Here is a 12,336-nt window from a genome sequence, read left to right on the forward strand (position 1 = left end):
ACAGGGAACATTTTGTACAACTATACAATAAATAATATCAATGGCACAGCCAATTATAAATTACTTAATAATAATTAATCGATTAATTAATTTAAATAATTGAAAGGGGGAAAGTTAACATTCGATACATACAATTATTGCCGTTATTTTTATATTAAACTTTTAATTATTAATAGTTTGTGATGCTTAATTTTAATAATAAATCTATCACTATGTGTTTTTAAATTAGGGCCACAACAAATAATAGTAATTATTAAAAAAAAAAAAATTAGGTATTTGGAATGATTATTCCCTGAACAATAAATACTGTACACACAAAAAATAATCAGAAAAAATGAAAATAATATATAATATATTTATTAAAATCCAAGTTAAAACTGTTGAAAAATGCATCTACTATCATTTCATTAAAAAAATTTTTTTAAATACATTTTCTTTTTTATTTTGAGGACAAAACAAAAAGAAAAGTATGATAACGGGGTACAAGGCGTCCGTTTTATGTTGCTGGGTGTGAGTCGTGGGTGAAACCAAACAAATATCCTGTCTGATGACGTCCGAAAAAAATCAAATTGTTCTAGCCTAAAAAAAAATTAGAAAATTGAACAATTAAAAAAATAATAAACATGGACGTTGATGATTATTGGGAATTTTAATCCTTATTTAAAAAGTTTTATTAATGCTTTACGTTTCACTTCCGTCTGCTTGCTTTTTCCGCGAGTTTCTCCGCCTTTTTCAAAAGGCGTTCCTTCTCTTTGCGCTGTTTCTCGCGCTGCCTCTGCTCCTTTTCAGCCTGCGCTCGCAGCTCCTTGAGCTTGCGCTTCATCCTCGATTTGACCTCGCCGCTCAGCCCCATGCTCTTGAGGTGGCGCGATTCAAGCGTGAGCAGACTGCTCCCGGTCATATTCAACTCGAGGAAGTTTGGCACGAACGACTCGAATCCTATTCCCTTCAGCCATTGCCCGACCTGGGACAATTTGAAATATCAAATTTTACAAAAAGTTCTTTGTTTATTTATCGAGGGGATTTATTTTATTTTATTTTTTCACCTGGTCTTTATTCCACTCGGGGATCGGCGTGGAATGCCAGATCTGCACCTTTCTCTCTTCATTTGGGATCCAAATATCACTCGAATCTAAGATAATATTTTTTTTTAACATTAATTTTTTATAATTTAAATAAATTACGAACCGGTCGAGCCGATCTTTGAAGGGCTCGGATCTGCAGTCATTACACCTGGCGAAACACTACCGGATGAAGAGGGTGATCCTTGTGGCCAATTAATCGGACCTCTTTTAACTATATATATAAAAAAAATGTACAAAATATAAACAATTTTAATTTAAAAAATAAAATAAAACCTTTCAGATTAGCCTGATTGACGGCTTGGCGTATTTCTTCAACAAGGGATGGCGGTACATTGGAGGAGACTTGCGGCGCCTCGTTGTTACCGCTTCCCGAGGACATCCGCCTTTCCCTCTCCGCGAGGACTTGTTTCAACTGTTCCGCCAGAGAATTCGCTACACCACCTGGTAAAACCCCAGAAAAAATTTAGAACATTCATTAATTTTAATATAAAAAAAAAAAGAAGTTATTAATGTTACTTCTATGGGCTAGACTTGTAGGAGGGTTGTTGTTGCCATTGTTCCAAGGATCGGGGCTAGCCTGTTCCCGGCTTCCGTATCTGTCATTCTCCTCGACATCAGAACTTTCCGTACTTTCGTCTGTCGTCAAACCGTAATCCTAATAAATATTTACAGATAGAGATGGGTAAATCACCAGTTATCAAGACAATTTCAGAAATGGCATATCATGGTTTGAATTAAAAATGGTTGCCTAGTCACTAGATATGATAGTTTGGATTAGGAATAGTTAGCGATAGTTAAGAAAGGGTAGGGGTGATGAAAGATGGTTAATGGTAGTTAAGTATGGTTAGTGATGGTGAAGAAAGGGTAGAGATGGTTAAGGATGGTTAGCGAACATGCAGGATGGTTGCTCACCAGATATCATGATAGTATGGATTAAAAATGGTTACCTAGTCACTAGACATCATGATAGTTTGGATTAAGAATAGTTAGCAATAGTGAGGAAAGGGAAGTGGTGACAAAAATGGTTAAGGATGGTTAGTGATGGTGAAGAAAGGGTAGATGTGGTTAAGGATGGTTAGTGAAGGTGCAGGATGGTTGCTCACCAGATATCATGATAGTTTGGATTAGGAATAGTTAGCAATAGTTAAGAAAGTGTAGGGGTGATAAAAGATGGTTAGTTGTGGTTAAAGATGGTTAATGATGGTGAAGGACGATCAGTTGTGATTAAGGATGGTTAGTGAAGGTGAAGGTATGGATGATGGGCCATCTGAATATCATAACAGTTAATTAGAAATGGCTAGTCATGAAGGATGGTCAGTGGCAGTGAAGAAAGGGTAGATGGACCTGATAATAAGATACCTTGATTTAGGAATGGTTGAGAGTTTTGATGAAGAATGGTTAGTAGCGGTGTGGTTAAGGATGGTTAGTGAGGGTGGAGAAAGGGTAGGGATGGACCTTTCGGATATCATGAGTTTGAATTTGGAACGGCTGGTGGTGAAGAATGGGCAAGGATTGTGAAGGATAATTAAGAAGTAGGGACGGTGAAGAGTGGTAATGATGGCGAAGAAATGGTAGAGATGGTTAAGGATGGTTAGCGAAGATGCAGGATGGTTGCTCACCAGATATCATGATAGTTTGAATTAGGAATAGTTAGCGATAGTGAAAAAAGGGTAGGGGTGATGAAAGATCATCAGTGGTGGTTAAGAATGGTGAGTGATGGTGAAGGTATGGATGATGGATCTTCTGGATATCATGATAGCTTGGATTAGGAATAGTTAGCGATAGTTAAGAAAGGGTAGGGGTGATGAAAGATGGCCATCAGCGATGAAGAAAGGGTAGATGGACCTTCTGGATAATCAGACACTTTGATTTGGGAATGGTTGAGAGGTACGGTGAAGAATGGTAGTGGAAAGGATGGTTAGTGAGGGTGAAGAAAGGGTAGGAACCTTTTGGATATCATGACAGTTTGAATTAGGCATGGTTAGTGATAGGGAAGAAGTGTACAGATGGACTTCTGGATATCATACAGCTTGTATTTGGAATGTTTAGTGATGGTGAAGAATGGGCAAGGATGGTTAAGAAGTAGGGATGGTGAAGAGTGGTTAAGTGGTGGTTGAGGATGGTTATTTGTCGGATATCATGACAGTTTGTATTAAGAATGGTTAATGATGGTTAAGGATTGTAAGTAATTGTAGTTTCAGTTAGAGATAGACCAAGGAAGATAGGCTGACCAGAATGAATAGAAACAACCAAATAAAACAATTAATTCTTTTAAAAGGTAATATCTACCAGATAGATATGCCATTAATAAATTATACTATGAACTATTGTTGAATTTATTGTTTGTATGATTATAAGTTTTTTTTTGTCAAAAAATGTAAATTAATTAATAATTGTTTAAACTAAACACTGCGGTTATACAAAATAAAGGGAAAATGGTAAGACACACACATACACACCATGCCAACATGCTTCCACTTTCCACAATAAAGGATTAAAATGCAGTTGAAATTTAAATTGTAAAAGAGAAAGAGAAAAATAATTTTTTACTGTTTTTTTTTTTTTTTTTTAATAAAAATTGTCAGGCTCGTTCGAACTGATATATAAATTTAAAAAAAAATTAAAGTGTGATTATTTTATTGTTATTTTTGTATAATTTGTTTCATTTACCGAACTGCTGTTTGACAGCTGTTGCTTCTTGGCTGAGGTGGGCAGGTGGCGGTTGGCAAGTCCGCCCCTCGTCGCCAGCTCGGCCTTCGACCTCGACACTGAAACGTCGAGCAGGGCGTGAGGCGGGACGGCATCATCCAGCTCATCTTTCGCTCCGCCGTTCCCCGTGCTGCAGACCTAAAGCGCGTCGATGTTTGATTTGTTTTTCATTTCTAATCGGCCCTCCTGGCTACTTATCTCTAATAAAGTCCGCTTTTTCTTTTATTTTCGAATATTTTCAAATGATATATATTTTTTTTTTATAAAACATTTCAACTGCTTTTTCACTAAACGAAATGGGTTTCAAATGCAAGAAACACACAGGTAAACAAGACACAAATTATTTTATACACCTTACTGACAATCTAAAGTTTTTTCCCCATAAAACTAAATTATTCTTTAATTATTATGTTTTTTTATCTAAAATATCATTAGTTGTTTTGGGGAAAAAAGGTGTTTGTACTGTTTTTATGTCATATATAACTCCTCGGTGAGGAGATTTTCTTTTCCCAGCACCATTTTTTTGTATTAACACAAAAGAAAAAAAAAATCATGCGCTGTTTGATTTACAATGATGTATACCTTGCGTTCTACGGTGGCGGTCTTTTCTCCTTCTTCCGGGCTGTCCTCCGCTTCCGACAGCTCTGCGCCGAGGGTCTCGAGGAGTGGCTTGACAGCCGTCGGCCGGCGCGACATCGGCGGCGTGCTAAGCCGCATATATGGGCCTTCTGAGTGCGGCAGGTGGACCGGCAAGCCGGCGCGCTTCTGCGTCTCAAGGAGTTCTTCTTCGACTTGGATTATCTGAAGAAAAAAAAGATGATTAAAAAAAAATTATATAAACATTTAAAATCGACATTACTCTGTCTTTAAGGGCTTTGACGAGGGCGTTGTACTCCGTGTCTTTTTCCTCAAGCATCTGCAGGTAGAACTCTTCCCTGTGGAGAAGTTCTGCTTCCCTTTGGTGGAACTCTTTCACTAGCCTTTTTGTCTTTGTATATTTCTTTTCTAACGCAATGTACTGCTCCTGGAATTAATAATTATAAATAAAAAAAATTAATTGATTAATTTAAAAAATATTTACTTGAGTTTGGTGTAGCATGTCCTGATAGCTCGCGTTGTCCTTTTTGACCGCAGCCAGGTTCCTTTCGACCTCTCTCAGCTTCAGAGTCGTTTCCCTTAGCCTTTCACCGAGATCTTCCCTTGCACCTTTTTCAAGTTCTTCAAGCTTTTGAATAGAAAAGAAAAAAAATTATTTAAGTTTAAAAGAAAAGACGTTAAACAGTGTTCGAATAATAGTGATAATTGAAAACTTCCAACTCCAGTGAACTACAGTGCCTAGCTGCCTCAACAGCCTTAATTAATACTAATTTTTAGCCTGTTTTAATCATCCTATTAAGTGCTATCCCCTCGCTTATTTAATTTAATGTCATGCCTTCTGAGCCCAAACACCATAAATTGTTTTATTATTAATTAATTTATTAGTCACACATGTCCCGATCAAGTTTTTTAAAATCTCACCCGGGCTTTTAACCTCGACACCTCGGTATCGGTCATGGTTTGTTTCGCTTGGTTCTGAACTTGCGGCTCTCTCTAAGTGAAAATCAAGCATGTTTTTTTATATATATAAAACTTTTAAAAAATTTAAAGACAAAAGGTTGGAAATAAAGTTTTGAAATGAACTTACTTCTAGTAGTAATGAAGATAGTGTGGCGTTATTGTCTTCGGAAGTCGTGCTTTGACTGTCTTCGCTGTATCTTCTTTCTTGTTGCGCCCTTCTCTGTTCTTCTCTTTCTTTATCAGCCTTTAAAATTAAAAGAATAAATAAATAATGTTCTGTTTTTTTTTTTTTTTTTTTTTTTTTTTTTTAAGAATTACCTGAAGTGATTGACGTATGAGATGGGCGACTTCGGAATTTTCGGGGTCCTGCTCTCTCCCGATGAGAAAGCGTACGCGGCCGCACGTGTTTCGCAGGACCGAAGCGGCGTAGGCTTGAGTGACGCCGACGAGAGATTTCCCGTCGACTTCGATGATCTGGTCGTTGACCTGGATACGGCCGTCGGTCGCGGCCGCTCCTCGGTCGGTTATCGTCTTGACAAATATGCCTAGCTTTTCGAGGCCGGCGTCCGCGCCGACTCCCATGCCGATTATTGAGAGGCCGAGGCCGTCGGGGCCTTTTATCAGGTCGACGGGGAACACGGTCAGCTTCTCGACCCTCTTCTCCAACTCATACTCGGCCGATGCGGCTACGGGGTCCACATCCTCATTTCGCCTGTCATACTCATTGACAGAAAAGGTTGAAAAAACCTATTAACAAAATAGTAAATTGGTATAATACAATTTTTGTTTAAAGTGTGCAACAGATTGGAATAAGCAGGGAGAGGAAGATACTTGATTTTATAACTATTTATTAGAATTTTTACCCTGTCTAATGCAAAAGCTGTGTGGTCTTGTAACTTATTTTATTTACGGTCTGTTTGTCTTATAGACTTTATTTACAAAAACAAAAAAATTATATGAGAAACTTACTTTAATTGGTTTCTGGCTGAACTGCACTTTCCTATTGGGTTTGACAGGGCAGGGCACGTCAGCGTCGAGATCGTTTTCGTCTAGGCCGGCAATTTCCAGCCAGTAGTGGCCATCTTCGAGATAATGTACTCCGCCTTCTTCCCCGACTTCCTTGAAAGGCGCCGGGTTGCAGAGCGGCGACTGTTCGGTTTCCTGTGCCTGTGATGACTGCACCGGGCTCACAATGATGGCGTGCGGCATCGGTGTCAGTTCAACACCTTCGATCTCGCACTCTGTCCTGCTAGGCTCGAGATCGTCCAAAGATGCGCTCAGCTGGCTCGTGCATTCCTCCAACGTGTCCACCGAGCACTCGACGGCGCTCAGGAGGCTGTAAAAATTAGAAATACGCCCTGTTAACCTGAAAGGGTTGGTCTGAAATAATACAGCTGCCGGACTTGGACCTCTTGCCCCAGTCAATTTACTAGATAAAACAACAAATTAAAGCCTATTAAGGCCCTTTTGCTTCAAACCTTTCCTAAACTGTTATCAAATTAATTTTCAGCTTAGTATAAACATTTTTAAACACAATTCCATCCAAAAATATTCTTAAAACCAAATTAAACCCAAATAATTCAATAAGATATATTAAAGCAAGAAGGAAAGAAAAGAAAAATGGGAATATCTGAAAAAATTATACATACCTTGTCTGAGACGCTTGAAGGACGTCTCGCAGCCATTCAGGTTCATCGTCAGCGACTCCTATCGTCTCGCTGCTCGTGTCCATCTGCTGGTGGTCGCTCGGTGATGGTGATTCTTCTTCTTGAGGCGGCGATAGAAGCTTAACAACCTCTTGGGCCTCTTCATCAGACAGCAGAGTTTCTACAGTTCTAAAAAAAGTAACACAAGAAAAACAAATTAACTAAAAAATTTTAAAATAAAAATATTTTATTTTAATTTCTATCATGCTTACCCAACTCTATTTTCAACTATCCTGCAGGGTGCAGACATGTGCGCGAAAAAATTGACAAATACAAAAGTTATTAATGTGTATTTACAATTTATTTACAAATTTTTTAATATAAAAGATATAAAACAAACCTTGAGCTCAAGAGTTGATCAGCTTCTGCTAAAGTCATCAGAGAGGTGTCTACGTTTTTATCTTCTGACTATTAAAATAAAACAATTATATTTAATAATGTACTGTTTTATTATTTACTGTTAATATTTTTACCGTTTCTTCATCAGCATATTGGATATTCTGTACGTCGAGCAGTCCGCCGTCTAGGATACCAGCGTTAGCATCGTCCTGCGGTGTGTGCCCGGCTGAGAGTAGTTCGCGCGAGTCCGTCAACCCGCAAGAGTCAGTCAGCAGGCCGACGCTGTCAGAGATCTCACTCTCGTAATCGCGATGCGGTGCCGTTTCCGAGCTGGCGAAGCCCGAATCTTCTTCGCTCAACGAACTGGAGCACATCGTCCTCTCTACTTTAATATCGACGGCTTCACCGAGGTTGAACCGGACGCGCACTTCCTCCTCGGACCTTTCCGCCTCTTCGGAGGGTGACGTCTGAGCCTGGAAAATCGGCTTCTCGGAAACCCTGTCATCCCTGTCCAAAGGTTTTTCTTCCGTTTTCTTATCTTCTATTACCTAAATACAAAATAGACTCGTCTGAGATTTCTTGGCCCATATATTCATATTTTTATTATAAAATTTGGTTTTCTTTACTTACAGGTTTTCTCGGGACGACATAAATCCTTTCCCGTGGAACGGGTTTTTCTTCTTCTACATGATTTTCCTCTCTTTTTCTCACTGTAAAAAAATATAACAAAATAACAATAAATATTTTAAGTGCATTTATTACACAAAAAATTATTTATTTGAGTTATTACCAAAATAAGGTTGAGGCGTAGTAGGCAAATTTTCCTTAAGGGGGGAAGACACAGGAGACCTCCTGACGGCGACAGTCGGAGACTTATCTCTAAGTTTAAATGCTACTGGACTTGAATCTAATTCTGGACTTAGAGTCCTTTCTGGACTAGGCGACACTTTTTCTCTATAATTTTTTTAAATCAGGCAAACGTTGAACACGATGAAAGAAAAATTGTTCCTCTTAGAAAATTACCTTGTAGTCGAGACTCGGTTTTTGGAAAAATGGGACGTCCAATTTTTCTGCTTCTCAATCAACTCTCTGCTGTTGAGTTTCCTCTCTGGCTTCTCGGGCTTTGCCGGCTTCTCACTGATGCCATTGATTATGCCGATTCTGGCATGGTGCGAATTTATAGACGGAGTCGCACTCCCGTTTACCTGTCTCAGTACATTCTGAAATGTAAAAACGAAGAAATTTATTATCGGAAGAATTTGATGTGTTTTACAGAGTACAAACCTGAGTCTCTCTTGGAACAGGCTCGGTGATTAATTTCTTTGGTTTAGGGGGTGGTTCTTCAGGCCCACCTTTAAGACAAAAAACGATATAAATTAAAAGGTCAAATTAAAAAATTAATATTACTAGATTACTTACTTAATGAGCCTAATTTTTCAAAAAGAGCCCTGGCGTTGTTGAACCGGGCAAGATGGCTTTCGGTCCGTACCACGGTGACTGTGGGCGATATGGGGGTGCCGCCGGGGTTTGTCTCGACCTGCGTGGGCCCCTCTTCGCAACGTCCCGGCCCCATTCCTTGCTGAAAGATGTTAGCAATCTGCGATACTCTCCCACCTCCCTTCTTATCCTCCATCCTGATTCAAAACATGAAACAAAAAAATCATACTTTTTTTCTTTAAATTTGTGTAAAATATAAGAATAGAAAGCGTTTAGTGACAGATATTTTTTTTCTTCTATAGAAATAATAAAAGTGTAGGTGAGTATTCACTTTTTGTAAATGACGGCTCTACTCACAGAATTTGTTGTTTACAATTATACATTCGAAATTAATAATAGAAGTAATTACACCAAACTTGATATCAAAAAATTAGATATCCCAATACAATTAAATATATTGATAAAAACTACGACATCATTATTTTAAAAGCCAATAAAGGAAACAGTATAGTTCTTACTGAATACCAAAAATACATTTCTAAAGTCGAAGAATGCCTAATCAATAACGATTTAAAGAAATAAAAAAAGACCCTAAATTAAAAACTAGAGTTCAAACAGCTTTAAAAAAATTGCTGATTTCTAAAAATTCATACCAATGAACCTGAAATCCCCAATGTTATTCGGTCGTTCAGCCGGAATCCGCAAATAAAATAAACCTACAAGACCAGTAGGGTCTTTTAATAATTCTCCATGCTACAAACTCGCAAAAACGATTGATGAAATAATTAAAACCCACACCAATTTCAAACCTATATTCGTTATTTACAATTATTTAGAATTAATAAAACAGTTAAAAAACGTAGATATACCTAACAACTGTGTTTTAGTTGTTACTAATTTATTTACAAATATCCCTGTTAAAGAATGTCTTGACCTAATAAGAAAAAACTTAGGGAGAACTCTATTCATGAATTTGTAAAAAATTGTATCCTTTAAGTTTAAGAAAAAAATTGTAGTCCTTTTAAATATGTCTACAATCTAATTATTGTAAATTTAATGAAATGAAAGGGTTAGCAATGAGGTCTCCATTATCCCCACTTTGTGCGGAAATATTCATGGATTAATTTGAAAAAATTAAATTAAAATCAAATAAATTAATTAAATCTGTCCTTTTTCATAAATGCTATATAGATGATATTTTATTTAAATGGTCGGGAACAATAGAGGATATAAAAGAACTCATTAAACTAATTAATTCTTTAACACCCTAGTTTATAAATTTTGCATTGAAAATAAATAAAGATGGTCGTTTAAACTTTTACTTTTACAACTTTTACTTTAAACTTTTAAACTGTCCATAATAAACAACTTAATTGAAATAGATGTATGTAGAATGTAGAAAACCCACAACAACAGACACCATATCAGAAAATTCTTCTCACCCATGGACCCAAAGAGCTCCTGGATTCATTTGGATCATAGACCGCATGTTGAAACTATGTACCATTAAATTATAAAAAAGAATTACAAACAATTAAAAACAATAGATATCAAGAAATTGTTATCAATTGCTAGTAAAAAGAACAGAAAAATTAACTTTAAAATAAGCCATAAATAATACCAAAAATGAATCTTTGGGTTTTACTTTCGTGACATGTATTGGGGAACCATTAAAAAAAAGTAGGTAAAATTCTTGAACGAGAAGGTTTTAAAGTAGCTTTTAGAGTTATATGTTTGTGTAGAAACATCCACTCAAAACATAAAAACAATCTTGACAACTTGTCAAAAAGAGAGTTTTACCAACTCCATTGTAATGATTGCGATATTAAATATATAGGAGAAAGTGGCAGAGAAATTAAAAAGAAAGTTAAAGAGGGATAGGTATAGGGATAAAAGAGGCGGCCACAAGGCCTACTGCATTTCGACCGAATAGATCTATTGTGCTCCCCTGTTTTTTATAACCCACTGGCCAGCTTTAGGTTGTTAATCAGCTTCTTCCATAGCTTTGCAAGTGCTTAGTGTAGGATTGCGGTTTTTCTCGTCCTAGTTGCAAGAACCTGCACCTTTATAGACCTGCACAGAAATATAGAAAGTGTTCTGCGATCTCCTCCTCTTCCTGGAAGAATCTGCACAGTGTTTCTTCTTCTCTCCAGTGCATTTGCTTTCTTAAGTGGCAAAGTCCAGTCAAGAGTCCAACCAGAATCCTGATTCGGTTGTGGTTGCCTTCCAGTAATTATTTTGTAAGTTTTGCGGATGGTCCTAGGAATCTCTTCACATGCCTCATGCCTGTGGTATTGTTCCACTAGGTTTTGGACTCATTTTAAGATGTATCCTCTTTTGCGGCAGGATTCTAAGCCACAGTAAGGTTCAGTGTCCAGAGAGTCCATATCACATTTCAACCTTTTCGTTGCCACGAGTGCCCAGGGACCCATGCCAGGGTCAGGTCATTAGTGCCACTGACTTCCTTCAGGGCCTCCATGCAGTTCCAAGCACTCTTTGCCTTTGCCTTATATGAGGCTAGGGCCCTTAGTGCTGCCTGACTGTCAGAGAAAATGGCTATATTCCGGGAATGTATTCCTAGCCATTTTTCTTTCTCTGGTGCACCTAGGTTTACCATCAGTACAGTTTTTGGGGTTCATCTCAAAGACTCCAGCTCCCGTGAGAGTTAAAGAACACTTGCTTAAATCAAACAAATTTTCTGAATTTAAGGACCATCTAACTGAGACAAAACACAATTTCAGTTTAAATTTAAATACAAGAGTGTTACCCATTTCAAAAAAGGGTGGGGACCAGATCGGTTTAAGAATTTTAAACAAAAAATAAGGAAAATTAAACATTGAGATAAATGCCCAAATAATATAATATATTCTGATTTATTCTCCCACTCTAAAGATGTACCTGTAGGACTTACAAGGAAATTAGACATACAAATTATTAATTTTAAATGATTTTTCTTACAGTATGTATTAGGACAAAATTTAGTTATGTTGTAATACATAGAGCATTGCAAACCATATTCTCGCGTTGGCAGTGGATCGGTCACTAATATTCATGTCGTGAGACGTGCTTGTAACTCTTAAAACTGATGATGAGCGTTTAAAGCTCGAAATCCGGATGTAAACATGTATATCTGTGAGTAGAACCATCATTTAGAAAAATTGATTTTTTTCTAACGCCGTTAAAAGGGATACGAGTCAAGTGGACATTGTTGATATATGTAAATTTATTTGTATAGAAAGGCCGTCGGGTGCTATTTAGGACGCCCCTTATTTTCCTGTTAGCGCAATTATGCACGAGGGACGTTTCGCCGTTTCTGGAATTTGGCCAATTTTCAGTCCTATGTCAGCCCACACGACGGCTGGCGCCTCTTAGTATTCGTTTCGTGATTTTATTTAGCGACTGGAGGGACGAGGAGGACGAGGGACAAAAAATAAACCATGCAGCTTCGAATATATTCATGCTGAATAGCGCTGGACGTAAAGCTGAAGTGTTTCCATAAGCCA

At 37.6% G+C, this 12,336-nt stretch overlaps 1 protein-coding gene across 3 annotated transcripts in view; it reads right to left on the reverse strand.

Moving 5' to 3' along the window:
* Window positions 1-335: 335 nt before the first annotated feature.
* The window catches only part of LOC106665974 (neurabin-1), a 42,192-nt gene continuing 30,191 nt past the window's right edge, over window positions 336-12,336 (reverse strand). Inside the window, exons 3-25 of one of the 3 annotated variants that reach the window (XM_014392808.2) lie at window positions 8,816-9,030; window positions 8,681-8,748; window positions 8,420-8,616; window positions 8,187-8,350; window positions 8,027-8,106; window positions 7,531-7,944; window positions 7,398-7,465; window positions 7,270-7,290; window positions 7,001-7,186; window positions 6,321-6,687; window positions 5,670-6,098; window positions 5,479-5,595; window positions 5,313-5,384; window positions 4,876-5,019; window positions 4,654-4,818; window positions 4,377-4,595; window positions 3,756-3,932; window positions 1,602-1,740; window positions 1,359-1,526; window positions 1,189-1,296; window positions 1,047-1,132; window positions 686-964; window positions 336-579 (exon numbers count right to left, since the gene is read on the reverse strand). In XM_014392808.2, coding sequence (XP_014248294.1) covers window positions 689-964; window positions 1,047-1,132; window positions 1,189-1,296; window positions 1,359-1,526; window positions 1,602-1,740; window positions 3,756-3,932; window positions 4,377-4,595; window positions 4,654-4,818; window positions 4,876-5,019; window positions 5,313-5,384; window positions 5,479-5,595; window positions 5,670-6,098; window positions 6,321-6,687; window positions 7,001-7,186; window positions 7,270-7,290; window positions 7,398-7,465; window positions 7,531-7,944; window positions 8,027-8,106; window positions 8,187-8,350; window positions 8,420-8,616; window positions 8,681-8,748; window positions 8,816-9,029 — 3,879 coding nt within the window. In that variant the 5' untranslated portion in view covers window position 9,030 and the 3' untranslated portion in view covers window positions 336-579; window positions 686-688. The remainder of the gene's footprint in view (window positions 580-685; window positions 965-1,046; window positions 1,133-1,188; window positions 1,297-1,358; window positions 1,527-1,601; window positions 1,741-3,755; window positions 3,933-4,376; window positions 4,596-4,653; window positions 4,819-4,875; window positions 5,020-5,312; window positions 5,385-5,478; window positions 5,596-5,669; window positions 6,099-6,320; window positions 6,688-7,000; window positions 7,187-7,269; window positions 7,291-7,397; window positions 7,466-7,530; window positions 7,945-8,026; window positions 8,107-8,186; window positions 8,351-8,419; window positions 8,617-8,680; window positions 8,749-8,815; window positions 9,031-12,336) is intronic. The other 2 variants (XM_014392809.2, XM_014392810.2) reach the window with 2 other exon arrangements.

Source organism: Cimex lectularius, unplaced genomic scaffold (genome assembly GCF_000648675.2).
Source record: "Cimex lectularius strain Harlan isolate CLEC.00 unplaced genomic scaffold, Clec_2.1 scaffold338, whole genome shotgun sequence".
Classification (NCBI taxonomy): Eukaryota; Metazoa; Arthropoda; class Insecta; order Hemiptera; family Cimicidae; genus Cimex; species Cimex lectularius.